The 22459-nt window shown below is 38.1% G+C and overlaps 2 protein-coding genes across 3 annotated transcripts; both read right to left on the bottom strand.

Moving 5' to 3' along the window:
• Positions 1-10312: 10312 nt before the first annotated feature.
• On the bottom strand, positions 10313-22454 carry LOC122323432 (ankyrin repeat and MYND domain-containing protein 2-like). 2 transcript variants are annotated; one of them, XM_043217251.1, is made up of 11 exons: positions 22328-22454; positions 21338-21402; positions 20491-20629; positions 19522-19620; positions 19167-19327; positions 17611-17825; positions 17393-17528; positions 16624-16752; positions 16311-16422; positions 15924-16109; positions 10313-10513 (listed from the first exon to the last, which is right to left on the bottom strand). In XM_043217251.1, the coding sequence occupies exons 1-10, from the start codon at positions 22416-22418 to the stop codon at positions 15961-15963; spliced, it is 1296 nt and encodes a 431-aa protein (XP_043073186.1). In that variant the 5' UTR covers positions 22419-22454; the 3' UTR covers positions 10313-10513; positions 15924-15960. The 2 variants fall into 2 exon arrangements, with proteins under 2 accessions (XP_043073186.1, XP_043073185.1); XM_043217250.1 differs by lacking the exon at positions 10313-10513 and having other exon boundaries at positions 13323-16109.
• Positions 10842-12857, bottom strand: sostdc1b (sclerostin domain containing 1b). Its single transcript, XM_043217252.1, has 2 exons — positions 12313-12857; positions 10842-11955 (listed from the first exon to the last, which is right to left on the bottom strand). The coding sequence occupies exons 1-2, from the start codon at positions 12506-12508 to the stop codon at positions 11543-11545; spliced, it is 609 nt and encodes a 202-aa protein (XP_043073187.1). The 5' UTR covers positions 12509-12857; the 3' UTR covers positions 10842-11542.
• Positions 22455-22459: the final 5 nt, after the last annotated feature.

The raw sequence follows: 22459 nt of genomic DNA, 5'->3' as shown, positions 1-22459 counted from the left end.
AGACAGAGACAAAAGGGTTAATTTACCCAACAATGAAAATTACCCCATGATTTACTCACCTTCAAACAATCCTAATGATTTTCTTCTTTCAGACTTCTTCAGTCTGTCATATAAAAACATGTTTTTTCCAAGCGTTATAATGGCTGTAAATGGTGGTTAAGATTTTGAAGCCCAAAAAAGTGCCTCCATCCACCACTAAAACTACTCCACATGGCTCCTGTTCTTGCGAGACTAGCATATTCTCACCAGAGCTTTGCTAAGCCTGGGTCCTACTCTGTCTGCTTGAAAGACACTCTTTCATAATCCCATATACAACAATTAGGGCCTCTTCACACATGATCGCTCCACGCGTTTTTGCTAATTGGGCATCTCTGATTTGTTTAAACTTCTCCATTTACTCTTGACTACATCTTTGCAAAATGGATATAAATCCGATCTTCAATTCCTTCGCTACATGCAAATTTAAGCTCACGTCAACAAAATCAACAGATAAGCACTGAATTCGATTTATTATTAGCTAATAAGATCAAAGACCGCAACAGAAGAGAGTGCGTAAGGGCTAGAAAGATAAGTTAGCCGCACTATATGAAGATGACTGTGTGCTGAGTGAAACTGTGGACTGATGTTCCCTGCAGTTCTCCTACATGAGCATGTGTGACTTTCACATGTCAGCTTTTTAAACAGTTCATGCATGTTGCATTACCGCTATCGTATCTTACTATAACATATCATACAGCCTATTAGTCGAGTGTGAACAGGCCCAAAGCAGAAGCTATTTCGTTTCAATAGGGATATTTTGTTTTACAAAACTGCATCACTTCTCTTTATAAGGCCCAAGATGGCTCGAGGAAAAGTAATTTTCATTTTCGGGGGCTATTCACACACAAAAAACAGACTTTAAAATGGAAAGCAGTGGAATTAAAAAGAAAAAAAAAGTTGAACTATTTCCTTAAATTGACAAAATGAGGAACACATCCATTTAGTACGTTTATAAGGAAAAACAAAGTGTGGGAACAGACGCTAAGCCAGACTTATTTAAACTGCAGCCAACCCATTGTAAGCAATCAACAAATACGAAAGTTCACACATACCACAGCTTTCCTTAAGTGACAATGGTCTTTTTTCTGGGTTTTATACATTTGCCAAACGCTCCAGTTACTTATGTGTATCTGTTCATATTACAGCACAGTAGAAGACTTTGGCAAAGATTGCAAGATTTCATCCACTACGAGAGCAATTTGACTAGCGGATAAATCTGATATTCAGAAATTAGGATATTTTGTTTCTCCCTGTACAACACATAGTCTGTATATGGGTCGGATTCGGAATAGAAAGTGATCCAAATGGAAGTTAACAAGGAAATAACTTACTGGTTAACCCTGAGACCCGTTACATTAGCAGAAGGCACTGCTGGTCTTGAGAATGTTCTTGTACTGTGAGCTCACATTTTGTTATTTTGAGGAGCATTTATTTTTAGGTTTATTTTACATAACCCTAAACCAACTCTCCCAGATTATTTCCCCTAAGATATAAAAAATAAATTATGTTGAACTCCAAAATAAATAAAGTATCCTAGTTAATATGTAAATAAATAAATACACAATCCAGTACTTTCTGAGCTCCCCTAGTCTCACCTCAATGCCGAATTTGAATCTGCCTTGTCAGTTTGTGGTCTATTAGGATAACAGTAGCCTATGGGAAATTAACAGCTGTGTTCAGGTCTGGACTGGAAATCTGGCATACCAGGCGTTTTCCCCGGTGGGTTGGTACTTTTTTTTCCGCCAAGGACAGGCCCATCAAAGTGAATAAATATAGATTTAAATATGATCAACGTGATGGGAATTTATCCAAAGCCATGGGATATTCTCACGGCATTTTTATTTTATGAGTTTGTTTGATTATATGAAAAATATTTAACTTTCAATATTTCAATACTTCACTTTCAATATTACAGTAGGCTACTGTTATATATAATAACTGTTTAAAATAATTATAATTTATTAACTCCACCTTCCTCTCTTATTCTTATAAAGGTTGCATCCTTTGTGGAGGTCTTTGCTGTCCTATAGTGTGAAGATTACCGGCAAAATGTTAAATTATAAAATTTATGTACACAGTTCGGATAGGGTTAGACTTTGGGTTGGGGATTGGGACAAGTCTATATTTTTGGACAAATCAGGATGGATTGGCATAAACACTACAAATGCACGATCATGTGATAATTTCAACCATAATCTCCAAATTAATATTTTGAACCCTAATATTAATGCCAGGTGAAAACGGAGGGACTGACGCCCTGCCAAAATCCTGCCACCATCACTACCCAATACTTAAAATCACAACTCTGAAGCCACAGCACATCTTTGCTTGCAGAGGGAAGAGTGACTGGTTTCTCACACCTCTACATAGAAAGTGCGACACTGTTTTATACCAATTTTTACCAGAAAAAAAAAGAAAGCGAGAGAGAAAAAAGAGCCACAGTCTCTTTGTGGTGTGATCCCATTCAGGCAGGTTTCAGAGTGTGATGCAATGCAGAAAAGCAAAGAAAGGCATGGCTCCAAACATGAGGTCACAGGGCGAGGAACAGTGGTATCATGTGGTTCCATACACATAGAACTGACACATAATACTTAATGAGGAACAAATAGTGCTGTTTTTTTAACTGCATTTCCTCTCTTCCTGGATCAAATGTCTCTACCAACAAAAACAGTCTCGTGTATTTGCCGTGATGAGTAGTCTCATCATTACCCAAGATGCAGAGGATCTGTGGGTTCGCAGCACTTAAAAGCAGTCCCACAAAGCAGTCTATGGACTTTAGCAATGTCCGTGGGGCACTGAGACTGTACTATGGGAAGAGCGCAACACAACAGAGGTGCTACATTGTGCCTATGTTTTAGCTTTCCCCTCCACTCCGTCTTTCACGATTTTGCATAAAAATGCATGGAAGTCGGGAGTCTCAGATTTACAGGGTTATCATTTGAGGGCTTTCGGGATTCCTTTTTTTTCACATTTTATTTTGTGGCATCATAACATCACATCTGTGCCATTGGTGTCACGTTTGAAACAAAAAACAATACATTCAATAAAAATTATAATTTATGGGTGAACTACTCCATGATCATGGAAAAAATTGTCACTGTTATAAGCACATGATTTATTTTATGTATTAAGGTCCTTATTCCAAAAGGATGTTTTATGTTATTTTTTTTCAATATACTCATTATTCCAAAATGTATGCTGGATCTCTCAGCTGCTTGTCATCTGATAATGCACTCTTATCAAGCCCTCGAATTAAATTTGTATAAGCATGTGCATATATAAAATGATATTGCATTTCTAGAAATGTTGGTTTTGAATTGAAGTGTAACTGTGGAACCTTAAAAAAGATATTTTGATATGTTGCTACAACAAACAGCTTTGGTTCCCATTCATTTCTATTGCATTGACAAAATTCAATAGAAGTCAATAGAAATCTTAACCTTTTGATTATTTAACAGTTTGTTCAAAATATGCATGGATTCATTTTGGGGTGTACTAGCCCTTTAAGCGTTACATTTTGGTTAAGCCTTTATTCTGATTTTATATTTCTTTTTTTCTGGATATGCCCTAGATGCTTGATCTTGCAGTTTATTTTGCTCAGTTACAGCGAATATTATTAATAACGTGGATAAAGTGGTACATTTGATGAGTTTACAAACCGTCTTTACATTTTTAGAAACTATTCCAAATATTCCGTTTCAGATATCTATATATACTGCCTTACAGTAAAGTTAATATGTCTTACATGCTTAGATAATTGAATTATAACCAAACCAAAATTCAAGCAATCTTGTGTGTTCTTAAGCTTTAAATAGATATAATCTACTTACCTTTTAATCTAATTTATTTTAAACCAATTACACTATGTAAACCAAACCAAGTAAACCGTTGCTGTTACAAAGCAGACCATCAGACATCTGTCCAAAATACACATTTTGAGAGAAAGGTCATGACTGATCGCGCCATTTATAAAATGAAGACATCGACAGATATTAACATTAATGAAAAAGAATTTCAATGAAATTACGAGAAAGAGAAAGAAAAGGCAGAAGAAAGATGAAAAGAGTCCTGGAAGCTCTTTGCCTGCAGATGTTGGCCTAGTCCGGCCCACCCACGTTGGCCCCAGTGATCTTTGATGGCGATGAATGATGATGTCACAAGAACTCAGGCCAGAAGACAAGAGGAAAAAGCTTATCATCACTGATGCAACAAAGCGTAACACGGACATGCACATACACACACACACACACACATTCACACACACACACACACATTCATACTGTATATGTGTGCATACGTAGCCTATCCACATGAACATACTCAGCACAAAATAGTTAAACTGCATGAGCAAAACTAGAAAATCCATACATTTTACAATTAAAAGGAGGTCTTTAACATCAAATGAACAGATTAGGATCTGAAGCATGGTGTGCATGACATGATTATGCAAATTTTTATTTTGCATTTCATTAACATTAACATGGCATTTAAAATCAGATGCGTGGCATTCAAAAGGCAAATGCACGAGTAGCTTATGCAAATACATTAAATAAGAACAAGCTGTATAAATATTACCAAATACATAATTAGAAGATTAGAAAATGCTTCACTAAGAGTACTCGACTCCTTAAGGGGGTTACATGCTGAAACTTTCCTAACTGTGTTCTTAGCAAAATAATCTTCTCCTGGCTGTATTCATTATTTACATGGGTGGTCAAGTTTACCAGTTTATTTATTCATTTTCTCTGCCTCAACTGAAGTGTTTGCGGTATGCTGTTGTATTAAAAAAAAACATTTGGATATCCTGCTTTGTCATTATGTCACAAATTTGTAATTTCCAAAATACAACAACATTTAAATTTCACTCTCTGGTGGGAATTACCACAGGAATGACAACACAGCGTTAGAGATACGCAAACAAAGACAACACAAATATAATAGAGTTTTCCTTACTGGGACATTTTGATTTGTTTATATCTGCGATGCTTTTTTGGGGGTAGAAATAAATAAATCAAACTAAAAGTAATAGTAATAATAAATAATCTGATGTATGATGCAGGGTTGTTTAGTCCAATAAATCCCACAGCGGAGTCTGATATTCATTTGTTAACAGCTACGAGCGGCTTATAAATCCTTCTCTAGTGCCTCGCTTGGATCTTCACAAATGTTCCAGGGACTGCGTTTTCACTGCCAGTTGAAAGAAATACGCAGCACCACCTCAAAATAGTCTCAAAGGAAAGCGATATATCCATGTGTCATTTTCTTTTCCCTCAAAATTTCTGCCAACTGCCATACAACACTGCATTCTGTATATCCCTCAATACTGCTGCCAGCTGTCATACCAAACTCCAAGTCATATTTCTCAAATGAAGTGACAGAACCGACACGTCTTTTAATGATGGAAAAATACGCCATTCTGCCAGAAGACCCTAAATCTAGGCATCGAAGGAACTGATCATCAACTCTGCATTAATAACAAGGATTAAGCGCGCGCAGTCTCTGCTGTCATGAAGATGATGAATGAAATAGAAATAGCAGTTGGGTAGAGAGTACAGTGATTATAGCGCCAGGTAGTACTAATATAAGGCTTAAAAGTCTTGAGACAGAAGAAGCCTTAGTTGCCAGGTACAGAAATTATGTTTTTTCCTTATTGCGTGTGTCAACACAAGCAAAGAAGAAATAGGCCTACATCTGAGGTGACTTGAAAAAAGACTGCATTTAAGTTATGCGCTTTATTATATTATTAGTAGTTATTATTCCTTGAGCAATAAAAAGTTTGGACTCTGTGGTCTTCATAATAGGTTAAGAGGTAATAGGCTATTACCATTGGTCTAGCTTGTTGATGGTTGAGGTATGTCGATTGACCCAAACGTTTTAAGTCTTAAAGAATCCAAACCAAAGAGAGGGATCCACATTAGAAGAGAGTGAAAGTGCTCACCGAACAAATACGTGGTTGAAATCATTTAAAAACCTTACCTGTACATTAAAGACAAATAGTCCAGTACGACATCCGGCCGAGCAAATGACGACGGGCTGAAATTTCAGTAATATTAAGTCATCTAAGCGATTTTCACTATAATCGATAGCTGAGACACAGCTGTGTTTTTGAATAAAGCATGGAAGGAAGCAAATCCACGGGGATGCGACACGAGAGACTCGAAAATAGCGCCGGTTTCTTTCACCCGTACACAGCGTGAAGACTCATACGCCATGAAGAACTTCTTATTTTAGAATATTAACAGTTATCATTTTGAGGGTTATTCTTAATTAAGTGTAAATAGCTGCATTGTATTAATGACTTGAGAATATAATGCTTGGTTAACTGAAATAAACCGAGCCTGATGACGTATGCGGCCTACAAATGCGTCCTTCCTTTTGAGAAGCGGCCGAAGAGTTGCTAAGCTCCACGGCAAATATTAGGAAACATCAGACGCTAAATGGTGTGAATGACCAATCATAATCAAGCGTTCAAGAGAGCGCAATAAATCTGAAAAGAATAGTTTACTTAACCTAATTGTGATTGATCAGTATGCCATGTAGCTTAACTAATGTGATTAAAATTTAAAATTGAATTAGTTCTATAAATTACGAAAGAAATGTTGGTTTTGTTGTATGACGCTGCTTCTGTATTGCGGCTCATAGCTATGTATCTGTCACGTCTTTGAATCCTTTGTTGTTGTTTTTGTCTTGCGCCATGTGTATCATTGTCTTCAGCTGCTTCTTGTTCATTTAGTCTATTACCTTGTGTATTTAAGTCCTGTGCGTTTGAGTTCACCTCGGTCCGATCGTCGAGGTTAATAAGTGTGGTTTTTGTTCTGCCTGTCTGCATATTATTGTTTTGTCCGTTTGAAGAGGGTTAAAACTGGTTACGTTTATTTATTTTCGTCGAGTGCTCCTTCACACTAAACCACACCGTGACAGTATCAAATACATCCATAAAGATTAATTGTTTACTTACATATCACGCGCCTCAGACATTAGCGTTCAGCAGGTTTGTTCCTATCCTCACGCTGCTTTCGGCTGAGACATGCCTGTGAAAATATAAACAGATCAATGTCAATAACATAATGAAGAGGGCAGGAAAAACACAGCGGAATGTAGCATCACTGCTTGCCAAATTAAATAAAATCACCGTGCGCTAACTACATCTTTAGTTCATGTTGTTCTTTCCTCAACAAGCTACCTGTATCGCCATCTTTTAGCCATTCATTACGAGTCACCAAACTGCATGCTGCCTTTCTAAGACCAGTCCGGTTTCCAGTTCATTGTTTACTCAGATTTCGCATCTCGGTGCTTAACATTCCAACTGTCATTTTTACTTCATTCTGTTTCTGCTCCTACGCAGCCCAAACTCAAATAACAGTAACAGTTTCATAATTGGATGTATTAACATAGGAACAAGGGGCCCCAGAAACACTGAGGGTCTTTGTTTTACACGAGATGGGCTAACTGGGGGATGAATCCATCTCTCAAGAGCATCTTGGATGAATGAGAAACAGGTGTGACAGCGTTCGGACGCTTTTTCTCTCATGAGCGGATGGGCTAAGCTGCATCAGACGCTCTTAAATGCGATACAACGCAAGTGACTTTCGGTGACCTCTACGTGAAAAGCTTTGCAGGTAGTGGTATAAATGTGATGTTACAAGGCTGCTATGGTTACAGGAAGCCAGAGGTACAGAAAGTCCTGGCCTTGAGACATCTGAGAAAACTTTGTTTTGATTCGTGCTCAAAAAGACATGCGGTAAAATCATCAACCAATCATCTCCAACTTGGGTAAAGACCTGTCATTCCAACTCTTAGCCGCGGGCTGTGCTGTAGCTTTGTGTGTTAATATTTTTCAACAAAGCAAATGTGGTTGCGTTTTTTTTTGTCAGATTTTAGTTAGATTTTTTTACATTCACACACAGTACAAGCTGACAGTTCATTGGACCTCTGGATCTTAGAGGGCTATGCTAAAGGAAGGATTGGTATTAGGTGAGCTTTCTTCTCTGAGATCCTGCCTGGCCCTCTTCCTGGTGATAACTAGAGAGTTTATCATGATTATTTGTGCATCATTTCTGTTACCACATGCATAGAGCCAGAGCTGAGAGGAAGAGTCAAACATACCCCCATCAGCTATTTCACAGGTGTGCTCTGCTGGGGTAAATCCCAAAAAAATCGACTTTGTGAGTTTTTAATCTCACAAAATCTCACTATTTTGATTTATCAAAAGGCAATGTGACATTATGAAGTCTAGTGCACTAAACATGTTTTCTTTGTAATTTTTTTTTACACTGACGTAAAGCGCATCATGGATAATTAATCATTTTAACTCCTGAAAAAAGTATCATATACTACAGATCACATACTCAAGTCCATGTCCAACAATTGGATTTTTTTCCTGATGGTGAACGATACAGTGAATCGATATTAAAGGAATACCCCAAAAAGCGGAACAATGTAAGATCTAGGTGAGTTTCTTTCTTTATCAGCTTTTCATTTCATTAAGTGGTTAACTAATGAACCGGATGTGAATTACTGTGATGTTTTTATCAGCTGACTCTCATTCCGACGGCACCCATTCACTGCAGAGGATCAGCTGGTGAGAAACTTACGTAATGCTTAATTTCTCCAAATCTGTTGCGATGAAGAAACTCGTCTACATCTCGGATTAGCAAATGTTCATTTCTGGATGAGCTATTCTTTTAAAACGCTTGAGCATTTAAGACTCACAATAAATAGAGCACTATTGTGCGTTGGTTTGGCAGACAGCATTCGATTCATGATTGTCCAATACATCATGTAAAAGACACTATATGCTCAACTTAGCAGTTTGGTACAACTATATGTTCTATTTAAACAACCTCTATTTCAAGTCGACACGAAGTAAAAGGCAGCGTTGACGCATACATTTTGTTTTAGCTTGTTTTATCTAAGTTGTGCGACTGTGAGGTTGCCGTGTTGTTTATGGTAATGGTCCAAACCGTAGGTGAGGTGGAGTTACGGCTATTTTGGCACACTGCAGCGTGTTGACAGACTGAGTTATACATCACTTGCTGCAGGAATGAGCTGAAGTTAAGCACTGCCCAGGGCTGTATGCTATACGATTATAAATGTATGGTTTAAACAATGACAGTTTGTTGAGAACTAACAATTGTTGGGAAATGATGCACAGCAGCATAAAACTATATGGGGTGATGAAACCATGTGAGAAGAAACAAATTAAATGGTGTGTAAATTGGAGAGGATTTAGGTTTTTCTTGAACTGTTGAATTAAAAGAACCAAGGAGATATAAAAAATGATTTACGCCAGTGTGTCATCACGTACATTTATGGGATTTTCTCGGTCCACTATGATCACAGTACAAATGTGAATATTAAATAGCGTAATATTATTTGATATACCAAGAATAGAGTTTCTCAAACTGGGCTGTGTGAACATGAAGATGTGTTTTAGGTCAAATGAGTTTGACTGACAAAGATGTTTGGGAATCCGTGGTATAGCCGCAGAAAATGTATTAAAAACGGTAACAGCAGCTGCTTGTACAGAAAAATGAATGTAGATTTTGTAATCCGGTTTTAAACCCAAGTAATACATTCTGATCATTTCACAGTAACTCAAAGCAGAGCATACAGTATTGCTTGTGAATGTAGTTTCTCTCAATACCCTAAAGAAAATTTCTAAACACAGTTTATAGATCTTATCGTGAGCAACTCATCCACGACCGTGTTTCTTTTTCTTTCTTTTGATGTTCTGAGTTATGTTTGATTAAAGTGTCACCACTGGATCTTCTGGTGAGACGACAGACGTCTCTCTAGTGACGTATGGCAGACTTTTCCAATCATTTAGTCCAAGTTCACGTTTCTCTGCCTTCACAACATAAAATTCATTTGACAAACGATGCACAGAACCAGGTCCCCACCCTATACGCAACTAACCTTGCAAACTTTGGCAGAGCCAAAGAAGTGTGTTCTGAGCTCAGAATCCTGAGTAAACAAATAACACATTACCAAGGGATAGCGTGTGTTTGAATGCCACAGTATGTGGGAGTATGCTGAGTTTTGTGCATCAGAGCAACTCTCTCTTTAGGGAATGCATTTGGTAATTGAGCTTATAAATAACAGCAGGTGGTCCCTGCATCTCAAACTCTCTGGAGGCGAATCTGTTGTCAGGAATAATTATAGAGATGGAGAATCAGTACAGACAAAAGCACCCGTTTCTGAGTGCACCTGTCAACACACCAAAGACATCAGACAGACGTCTTCCGTTAGACTCATGATATTACCTGCCTTAGTTCCTCGACTCCATTTTATCTCCGACAGCACGCCCAGGACCGCCCACAGTCCGTTTGCTGACCTTCTGAAACGCATTTTCTTGATCACCCAAAGTTTGCTTCACACTTTCTTTCATTGCTGTCTCCACGGGATCCTCAAAGCATCTCATCTTCCAGCGACTTGCAGCGTAACCTGTGCAGTGTCACCTTCCTCGGGATTCCTGGATTCATAACACAAGGAATCTGATTCATAACTCGGGAATATGACCTCAGGCACGGCAACACGACTTTCAGAATGGCAGAGTGAAAAGATACGGGACACAATGAAGCAGCTTTAACATGCTGCCGCCAAAAAGTAGCTGATGTGCCTGGAGGTGAGGGCAGCCCTTCACAACAATGCAGCGTAGAGTTACGAACACAGTGAGAAAGAACTCGCTTCTTTAACTAATTCCCCATTTGTTACATAGTTTCTGTCGGTCCGTGAAATTCTACAAGCTTGCCTTTAGCTACAATCAGTGGACTCGGTGAACAAAATGATACAAACCCGCATAAGTAAACTACTTAATTTATTGCATAAATGGGTATTCAACTGCGTACATGACAACTCGAAATTTTCATAAAACAATTCTATAAAAATATATGAAAGCAATTCTATGCGTAAACGACTACATATGAAATGCAAATATTTACATAGCTGTAGCAATGAGTCTTTTTTAAACAGTTCACCCAAATGAAAGTTGTGTTCTTGTTTACTCACCCTTGAGTTGTTCCAAACGTGGAACACAAAAGAAGATATTTTGCCAGTTTTTTTTTACCATACTCTGGAAGTCAATGGCAACTTTTTGTTTCCCAACATTCTTTGTGTGTGTGTGTGTGTTCATACATGTTTGGATCAAATCGAAAGGCAAGTAACTGATGACACTTCACTTTTGGTGAACTATCCTAAACCATCATCTGTCATTCGTTTTAGTACACATAATTGCTTTATGTAATCAGGTTATTTATATAAAAAAAGCTTCACCATATTACACTCAAAAAGTGCATATACTCTCACACATACACAGTCATGAAAGAATCCGCATCTGAAAATATAAAGAACATAAAACAGCTGTACATCTTGTTGCAGTCCAAGTCAGAGTCATTGTGGGTCAAAGTCACTTTCCTTCCACGGGCAGGACTGCGCTGGTTTAGATCTGCACCAGTGTGGCTCATCCTCAACAAACAAACAAAAAAAAAAGAGGCTCTACTATTTATTCGTTTTTAGCATTAAGCTTTGAGTTTTTGTTTTTGCTTTTTTTCTTCTTGGGGTTCTGCGGCGGATGGTCCTTTGAGGGACTCTGGGGTGCGTGCGAGGACTCGTTGTTCTGGCGTGTGTATCTCTTGCAGGTGCAGGATGTGACGGCGGTGATCTTGTAGGTGCGTGTGCTGCCGTCCTGGCACTGGAGCTTGATGCGCTGGATGCGGGTGCGCTCGGTGACGCAGCGCCACTCCTGGGCGTCCCGTCTGCTCCAGTAATGACCTCCACCGATCCAGTTGGGCAGCAGGTGGGTGGGTAGGCATTCTCCAGCGCACACTAACTCCTTTACAGGATTCAGGCTGGTGCACTGGCCATCGGATATGTATTTGGTGGACCTCAGCTCCCTGCAACCCACCTGGTGCTGTTCTGCAAAAGATAAGTTCATGCTTTAAAAATCAGGGAATAGGGAAGGAGTTATATGATGCATTACACTTAAAGTAATTTTAACAATAATTCAACAGCCTGAGAGTTCAAATCAGTTTTAAAGGCGTTATGTTTTAACGATAAACAGACATTAACATATAGATAGATAGATAGATAGATGGATGGATAGATAGATGTTCAGGCCGTTTGCATGGTGTTGCACAGTTATAAACACAACCTTTAATGTAATATAACTTGAGTCAACTGTTTTTAAAAATATCTGCGAGCAAGATTTGAATATCGTAATGTCATTAGACCCTACATGAACGCATGAGTAAATACTTAAAGGTAAAGACGTACCGGTTTGGTCTCGGCTCTCCGTTCGTCTTCCTCCGTTGCGCGCTCGGTTTAAAGAGGCATTATTTGGAGTCTGGTGAGATGATGCGACCACGTGCCCATAAAATTCTTCAGTGGCATCATTTTTGAAAGCATGACAGCTTTTTATCAGAAAGCAGAGAAGAAACAGCAGCTGGTACTCGCACGTGTTGAGGGGCATTGCAAACGAGTTGGGTTCAGTGTCTCTTTGAAAACGCAGAGAACGATTATACCTACCTGTTTCTCATCCATGTTTATATACCCGCCCATTCCAGAACAGCAGCGGCGAGCGGAACGACGAAGCGTGCTGGAAATGGGCGTGTCCTCGCGATGTAGTACACGCCCACCTACAGCCACGGTAATTTGCACCATCCACATGGAAAATTATACTGATGTGAGATTTCATGTCGCAGAAGTATGACATGAAAACTGACCAAAACATGATAAATGTATTGTATCCAGACGATTGCATTTATTATCTGTAATAGCCTATTATGTAAGACCATAAAGAACACAATACATTTTTTTTATCAATTTAATTTGGTAACTAGATACCACTTACTGTGAAAAATGTGTAGTCCTTAATTTTACTCAGACTCTATTCAGTGTGCCTAAATTGTAAATTGCATAATGTAATTATATAATTTGAAGCCATATTATTACTATTATTATTATTATTAATTTTACAATTTAAATTATATATATATATATATATATATATATATATATATATATATATATATATATATATATATATATATATATATATATATATATGGTTGAAAAATTTTCTCTATTCAGTCTGCCTGACTTTTAAATGTTAATTTTATTTATTATTATTATTTAGATTTTTATATTATATTTATTATTATTATTATTATTATTTAGATTTCTTAAAATGCGTAGTTGTTAATTTTGCTCAAAAATGTAATAAAACGACAGCAAAGAAAAAGAAAACAAAACATCAAAACATTCACGAATGACACGATCATTTCTGCTGTGACAATAATTTGTAACATTTTCTTTTATTACCATAGCCTTGCGGAGGACAATCAGTTTTAAGAATGTTTGGAGGGATTCTTGAATCACAATTTGTTGAATTTTCATATTATTCAAATTAAAAAGAAAAAAAAAGAAAGAAAGAATCAGCAGCATGCCATTTAATTTTTCTTACGAATGCAAACAAACTTTCAGTATGATAGCATTGCTGATCTTAAGTGGGAAACACCTACTCGGTTGATACAAGTGAGCATTGCAACACTCTCAAACAGAGAGCCACTGTGCTGAGGATGTTGCGCTCTCAGGTGTGAATGAGTTTTCAAGCCTATTTAGATCCTCCACATGTGAACCTGATGCATTGAACTCTAGGTACAGGCATGCATGACAAAACCTATGAAACGAGATAGCCCTGGATTATTTTACCCCAAAATTATCCAAACAGGTGCCTCCGATGAGCTCACCAAATGAATGTGCATAACACAAACGACATGAAGAAAACACAAAAGCCCAATACTCGCTTTCTTCCACCGAAAATGTGTGGCTCCCACAAAAAGTGTCTAGTTTCACTCGCTCCTCAGGCATTTACGATTAATTCATTCCGCTTGCCCCCAGGTGGACTTCTTTGATTTGGATGAAAAAACACTTTAATATTGTGCTGATTCCGCCCCCCTCCCCCTTTTTTTCTTGAAGAAAAAAAAATGTATTTCAAAAGCCACTGCTGTCGAAATGATCTCTTATTACCTAAAAAGCACTGTTAGTCATATTGGTAAAGGGGGGGGTTTATTGGGGATCACTGAATATGCAACCTCGGGGCTTGAAAGAGGAATATCAAAGTCATGCGATACGATGCGGCATTCGCTAATTTCTGCATCTGAAAACCGGATATTTGAGATAGTCCTTTCATGCACCTGTAATGACCGTGACATGCTCATAGATGGAGACAGGAGAGGGATGAATCTCAGGGGAAACAGAGAGGTTACGGCACTGAGTTATGGGTATATTGACATGCGACGTGACAACCGTGTGCTAAATAGACCCTCGTTTGGCCCACAGGGTGAGATAGTCCCTTGGGATGAGGGGATGTGGAGACTGGGAACAAAGCGCTCAGGAACAGACAGAGCCGTCTATAGAATTCTGAGCGAGTGCCTTAGGATGTGTGCAACAGGACCAAGTGTGGGAAAGTCCACGGAGGAGATCCCTGCTCTCTCAAAACTCTCAAAACACACACCGCAGCTTCAACGGAGCATCTTCCAAACTGTTTTTTGAGAATATGTTGGTGTATACCGATCGACGATTATGATAATGATGCATATTCGTTTAAAAATGTTTCTTTTTTGGCATTACATTTTAAATAAACTTCACCCGGTGCCTGTTTTATTGGGCGATCGTTATTGAGATCAAAACTCATCTGAAAGAGACGTAAGCGCTGTGATTCTTCTCATTTAAAGCATGCATGTATGTTATTGATTCTAAGAAGTAAACAGTATACCGCCTGCTGATGCCACATTTAAACTCACACTTGATCTTCAGAGGATGGACGCTGCCCTCTGGTGGACAACTACTGAATCAGTAGTGTTTTTTTGATAAGAGGGGGGAATAAGTTCATCTTTAATGTTTAGGTGGAATTAAGCATTCCGTATGAACTATTTTAGAAGGTCCTTAAAATCAAATAATGTAAGAAGGAAAAAGCAGATAAAAAAAAAAAAAAAAAACACGTTATGCAAAAATAAAAACACTTGAAAAAGGTACGGCTTTAAAATGAAAAAGCGCATAAATAAAGAGATCACCCAAAAATAAAAAAATAAATAGCTGAATGTTTACTCAGCCTCAGGTTATTCAAGATGTAGATGAATTTGGTTTTTCATCGGAACGGATATTAAGAAATTTAGTGCATCGTTTGCTCACCAATGGATCCTCTGCAGTGAATGGGTGCCGTCAGAATAAGAGTCCAAACGGCTGATAAAAGCATCACAATGAACCAAAAGTAATCCACAACACTAATATCCATCAGTTAATGCCTTGTGAATTGAAAAGCTGTGCTTTAAAGAAACAAATCCATTATTATGGCATTTTTAACTTACAGTCAATAGCCTATAATAAATAATAACGCTTTCTCCAGTGAATATATCCATCCTTTCATATAAAAAAATTACTAAAATATTTGTTTAGTGTTCTTCTGGAATGCTGTCACTTGTAACAAGCGCTTGATCCGTACACATTCCTCTCCTGATTAAGACGAGACGACTGCTTTCACTGGAGAAACCAATGTTATATAGAGGATAGAGGACTTGTATTTTAACCATTTGTTTTACAAAGACACAGGTTTTAAATTCACTACAATAACTGATGGACTGAGGCGGTGTGCACTACTTGTGGATTTTTGTGTTTTTATCAGCTGTTTGGTGATGTAATGCAAAATGTACAACAAATCAAAAAACCAAATCTACGTCATGAATGGCCTGAAGTTGAGTACATTTTCAGCAAGTACATTATTTTCTTTCTATGTCTGGAGAATCAAACGGTTTCCCACAGTTAAAATAGGACTTCCTTTGGTTAGCTGTTGGTTATGTGCTCTATATGCGCAGCATGAACTTCACCTGGCCAAAGAAACAATAAGCGATATCTTTCTGCTCCTCAGTCCTTTCCAGCGCAGGGAGGATCCTCAGAGACCTCGGAGGCTTCACTGCGGTCTTCAGAGGGATGGCTCTGAAGCGCACACTTCGACAAACCCAGACACAGAGCCAGCATGGAGCTGGCGGCGTTCACTACATCGTTGTCGTCAACTGATAGGAAACAGAAAACACACAAATTAAATGTCACTTCTAAAAATCTTATAACGTAACACAAAATGACAAGAGCAAAGCTTCCATAGTGAAGACCATGGTTTTATCATCTGTCATGATGACCAAACGCACTACTAAGATCCAGTAAGATCTAACTCAAGCATTTCTTAACTAACCACTGATACGCTAATAACGCTTTACCGTGGCTGGGGAGTCTGGGTTGGCGGGTGCCTCTCTGTGACGCGGGGGTTTTGCACTGCCTCTTATGGGTGAACCAGTGCAGCCTCTGACAGGTCGGCCCACAGTAGACCACCTGCAGAGATCAGGGCATCGCTTCAGCAACATAACGATAAGACCTTCGCATAATGTAACTCAACAGCTTATAACTGTAAAATAAATCACATTGCACAATTTTGTAAGTTAAGCTACAAAATGATCAGAAATGTCAACATTATTTAAATGAACGTTGACGGCAAGTCGCGCTTCTTTAAGGGAAAGAGAAAACGCTTTATACCATTTTACAGAAGGAGCACTTCTTGTCAGCACCCTTCTCTCCGCATGTAGCACAGTACTCTGTGTCCATGAGCACCATCTGTCCTGTCAGTGCCTGGGTCAGAACCGAGAAGGCTGTGGGGTCGTTCCCCTGGAAACAAGAGAGCGGCTGGGATTTCACATCAGTCAGCAGTTTATCTACACCAGCTGTGTTCAGCAAATTAGCAAAACAGTTTAAAGTATAGCATAAAAAAATGGTTTAAAATGAGTTTTGGATTTAAATATTCACATAATCCTACAGAAATCACTCTAAGGTGCGTATTGGCTGCATGAAACGTTTCTTATTCTTAAAAATGTTGAAAACGTTTAATATTTTTGCGGCTTAATTTTTTGTAGAAACTGTAAAACACGATTCTGTGGCTGAATGCAGTGCATTTAAGGTCACATTTGATCAATTTATGCATTTAAAAGTATTAAAGGTAAAAACTTTTGAACACCATATAAACAGTAATATATAACTTGATCACTTTTACTTCTAAAATAGTCATTTTTCTATAATATTAAATAAAAAAATATTAATTAAATATTAACATAACATGTGTTTATATATAGATAATATTAAAAATACACAATACACACACACACACACATATATTATGTAGACAAAAACGTTTATGTTGGACGCCATTAATCTATTACTAGGTTCTATTTAAAATAATTGCACATTACGACCCCTTAAACTTTGTTTACAATGATGAGGTGTCTGTTTTTTTGTTTAAAAATGTACTGACAATTTCCACAGGCGCTATACTTCGGACCAGCTGTTGCAGGAGGGTTGCCTCACAATAGGGAAATTTCCGGATACAATCACGGATGAATTTCTCCTGGTACTGAGGGAAGCCGTCACCATCTCTTCCTTTCAAGAGGCTTGGGCAGAAGCAAAATATACGTTTTAGTGACTCCATTTGCAAGACCGTCTAAGATGAAAAGGCCGTAGTGATGCTATCACCTCTTCAACAGGGCGTCCAGGCTGTCGTCTCGTTCCTGCAGGAAGGCCAGGCACTTCTGCAGCACGCAGCTGATGTAGTGCATCTTCATGGCCAGAACCTCGTTCATGTCCTGCTGTTTCACGCACTGCTCGCAGAGCAGATCCATCACACGGTAGCACTTCTCCAGGGCAACCACATCCACCAATAAAGGGTCCTCCTTCACCAGCATCACCATCTGAAAACGCGCGATGGAAAAAATGTGCGCCAGAATACGAGAAGTGAATATAGCAGAGAGACACTAGCCTTACTTACAATGCAGGTTTCACGGAGGAAACACGTTCTCACGCTACATGATTCTGTCAACTGATCCCTGCTGAGTACGGCGCTGAGACACCTTACTCATCAGAAATCACTGGATCTGAGACAGCTGAGATATCGCACGCAGATGCCACCCGAGATCTGCCACAAAGCACACACGCACGTCTCTAGAGCGCCCGTGTATTAGATTACTAACACGCATCTCTGATTCGACACCCGCAGGCCTGCATTTGGGTGATAAATCTGCTGATTACCCAAAAAAACTATATCATTTTGTTGATGCGGAGTCGAAAAATATCAATAAAAGAACTCTCATCAAATACAGTTGTTTTCACAAAATTGACTTTTACATGTGTATACACAGTATTGATCAGCTTTAGTGCATTTACCACAATAACAAAAGCAATCAAACGTCAAAAGCCAACTGGCAAACACATACTCTGTTGTTAAAGAGCTTCGCATAAACGCACGATTATGTAAAAAAGAAATCACAAAACGAATTTTCCGTTGCTGCTTGGGTGTAGTATAATCCGAACAGCAGCAGATGCTATCCTAATTAACAAACTGCATGTTTGAAGTACATCCTCAACTAAAAAACTCTTAAAACTACATTACATCTCACAAAAACAGTATTATTTATCATTTTATAGTATTATATTTGGTACACCATGACACCCGATGTGAGAAATACACCAAGCAGAGTGATACGAACGATGTAGTGTTTGGAGAACCATTGTATAAAGCACAATATAACTATATATCTTCGCCTTACAAAAAGTTGTATATAGCAATAATTCTACAAACTGTGTCATGTGTCACTAATTTTGCTATCGCCACCCCAAAATTAGTAAGAAACAAGTACTAGATTTCATTCAGCAAATATTATTGCAAGGCGATGTTATTTATGCATTTCATGTCACATGCAAATGTCGTTTCATTTTTCATATGTTACGTAATGAAGGCTGAGGTATAACAGAAGTCCAAGCCTGTGTTGAAATGCAGGCCATGCTGTTGCTCTGTAATATCACAAGGATATATTTAGATGGAATAAAAGCAGGAGGGGTGTTGGTTCGTGCAAACTGATGCTTCCTCCAGTCATGTGACCTTGTATGGTATTCTTATGGGCCCGTGTTATAAAAGCATAGGTTGTTTTGTTTCATTCACATTGTTTGGTGTGTGTGTGTGTGTGTGTGTGTGAGTGTGGTGCTCGACTGCTGCTTGAAATCCGAGTTATATAAACACACTTGGCAGTTGTTACCTTGACGGGATTGAGGTTAGTAGTCATGATGATTTTGTGTAGGGGTCCTGCTAGTTTGGGTGGTAGTTTAGGCTCAATCTCCGAGCCCTGGGGTCTGGTGTAGTATTCCAGCCTCGCACGAGAAAAGAAATTGTTGATCACAGTCACACAGTCATGCTGACCTGCACATGGTGGACAGATTAAGATTATTTATTCATTAGTAAATAGTAAGTGTGCGTATGTATAGGAGTCGCTCACCCCACAATGTTGATTTATTTATTATTTAACGCCATGCAAAGCTTAATGCATGACAACGTTTTTTTTTTAATCATGTCTATGAACATTTGACTCATTAGTGTGTTTACACTCCACTCACCCACAAAGGCAGCCATCTGAGCAGCAGTCCGTCCCACAGAGTTGACCAGATCCGTCTCTGCTCCAGCATCTAAGATCATCTCTGTTATTTCTGCATTACCTGTGGGATTATTCAGATTAGATGAGCTGGAAAAAATTTAGATGCCATTTTTAGATTATTATTTACGCCATATACAATACTGTTCAAAGGTTTGGGGTCAGCAGTATAGTCTTTTTTAAGAAACTGATACATTTATTCAGTAAAAATGCATTAAAGCGATCAAAGGTGGAGACGTTTATAATGTTAGAATATTTATTTTTATATGAATCCTGAACTTTCTACTTATTTATCAAAAAAACAAAGGATCATAGATTTACCAAAAAAATTTAAATAGTAGAAAGATTTTTGCAACATCGATTATAATGAGATTTGGGCAATATTGCAATCAAACTCAATGCTTCAAACAATACTTCATCGAACATAAATCTTAAAATATATATAAAAAAATTTAAATATATTCAAAAAGTAACAATTAAAAAAATTATTTCATTGTAATAACATGCCACAATATCACTATATTTTTTATCAAATAAATGCCAAATCTTGGTGAGCCTAGGAGATTAATAAACTGCTATATATACTGATTTATTGCTTTAAAACTGGATCATTTTATTGTTACATTATGAGCAGCTGATAAGAAAGAATCTCCAAAACAAGCAAATGCATTTTACAATATATTGATAGAATATTATTCAACTTCTACACACTTTTCTTCTCACTTTTTTGTGATGATTGTGCAACCCAGTGTCAATGGAAATTAATTCATAAATGACCTTAAAGTAAAGCTGTTAACGAAGCAGCGCCTTCTGTACCTTTTATGGGTAAGTAATACAGAAAGGCACACCTCTTGAAAAGTTAACTCACTGAAGCTTATGCATGCTCTTAAATGTTAGATAATGAAACTTGCAGAGTATATCGACAAGAGTTTACCTGAAAGGCCAGCGAACATGAGGGCTGTATAACCGTACTCATGCTCATTACTGTTGACATCCGCTCCGTGCCGCAGCAGCAGTCTGCACATGTCTGCTTTGCCCTTATAGGCCGCATGCATGAGAGGGGTCATGCCATACTGAAACCGCACGGAGGAAAATAGATCAAGAGAATGTCTTTTCATCTGCACGGCTCAAAAGTAAATGATTTTTAGCCCTGTTCAATGCTCTTGCAAACTGCGAAAATCTAGGAAAAGCGTCTGCGGGATTCTGACAAAACACTGGTGCTCGTTGGGAGTGACGTGAGCTGGGTGAGTCATAATCTTTGTTGCTCCTTGGAAGAAGTCTAAAGACTGCGTTGGTGGCACGGCGGACAAGCTGCACATCTGATTTTGACAGGTGGGATACACTTATCACCTGCTGTTTCTAATCATTCTGGCCCCAAAAGGACCTGGAGTGGTCTGTAGGTTACATCTAGTGGCATGTCTTCATTATCACACCTCTTTAAGGAGCACATCCGCCACTCAAGAGTCTCCGCCATATGCCTGAATGACAATGAGGAACATATGCCGTCAGCTCACCAGCCCACCAGCCACTGCACTCGCCAGAAAGCAACTAAATAATACCGTTATTTACAGGGTAAAGCCTGTGAGTACGCAGCGAGGCTACGGCAAAACAGCATAAACATTAATAAAAGTAGCCATAAGTACGGGTTGTGTTTGGCCAGCAGCCTTATGTCTGATTTTAATGTTTTGTTGTCTTTCAGCTTGGTGAACCCCAACGAGCCATGACTGGTGCTTAAACGGCCTGTAAATTACTACTCATATTCATCATCTTTATGCTCTTACCTCATCCAGACAGTTAACACGCACATTTGGACTGCTGAGCAGCTGGGTGGCCTCCTGCACATCACCTTTAGAGAAAACACAGGCTAGAGTTTACAAACTAAACGTTAGGGAGCATGCACGACTCACGATGAGCCACCATCCGCCCTTAAAGTGTACTGAGGGTATTTTTAAGACATTTTTATCATCTACCTTTTTCAAATCATGCAAGGATTGAGTGAAATACTGTTCTAGGATAAGCAATAAGTTTCATTAAACTGGTTGGTTTATAGATAAAGTCGATCATGTGGACAAATCTTACATTTAATTTCAAAATCTATATAATATGAAACAGGCGATGTATTCGAAAGTAAGGTTATTTTTTATGTTTTTGTGAAAAAAGTCTCTTACGCTCAGCAAGGCTACATTTATTTGATTACATTAATACAATATAATACATTACGATTTACTACATTACAATATTACGATTTAAAATATCTGTTTTCTATATGAATATATTTTATAAATTTATATTAATTATTTTCTGTGACTCAAAGCTGTATTTTCAGCATCGTTACTCTAATCTTCAGTCTCACATAATCCTTCAGAAATAATTTTAATATGCTTATTTGCTATTTAAGAAACATTTCATATAATTATCATTGTTGCAAGCATTTGTGCTGTTTCATGTTGTTATGGAAATCAAATTTCTACATTTTAAAAGAAAACAGCATTCATTTGAAGTACACATATTTTGCTCTGCATTTATTCACTGTATCATCAATGCAATGTGTTTTGCTGAATAAAGGTATTAATAAAAATAAAAAAAAGGAAAAAAAAACTTTTTTTGTCACAAAGGTAGTGTACCTAACTTGTCACACAAGAGAACAAATAAATAAACCTCAAACCAATTCAATAGGCTAATTTATAAAAATAACCCCAAAAAAAGCATAAAGTTAGGTTCTTAGAAAAAAATACGATCTGAAAAGAAAACTAAAGAGTGATTTCCAGTACCTGCAGCAGCAACCTGTAGCATCAGTCTTTCTTCAGATGTCAGGTCGCCTTTCTTTGCAGGGGTCATGCTTGTCATATTGACGCCAGTCATTTGCTGTTATTGTTAAAGATAAACACTATGTCGATGTGAAA

Source organism: Puntigrus tetrazona, chromosome 19, assembly GCF_018831695.1.
Source record: "Puntigrus tetrazona isolate hp1 chromosome 19, ASM1883169v1, whole genome shotgun sequence".
Lineage (NCBI taxonomy): Eukaryota > Metazoa > Chordata > Actinopteri > Cypriniformes > Cyprinidae > Puntigrus > Puntigrus tetrazona.
Note: the sequence above shows the minus strand (reverse complement) of the source record. Positions and strands in the feature narration are given on the sequence as shown.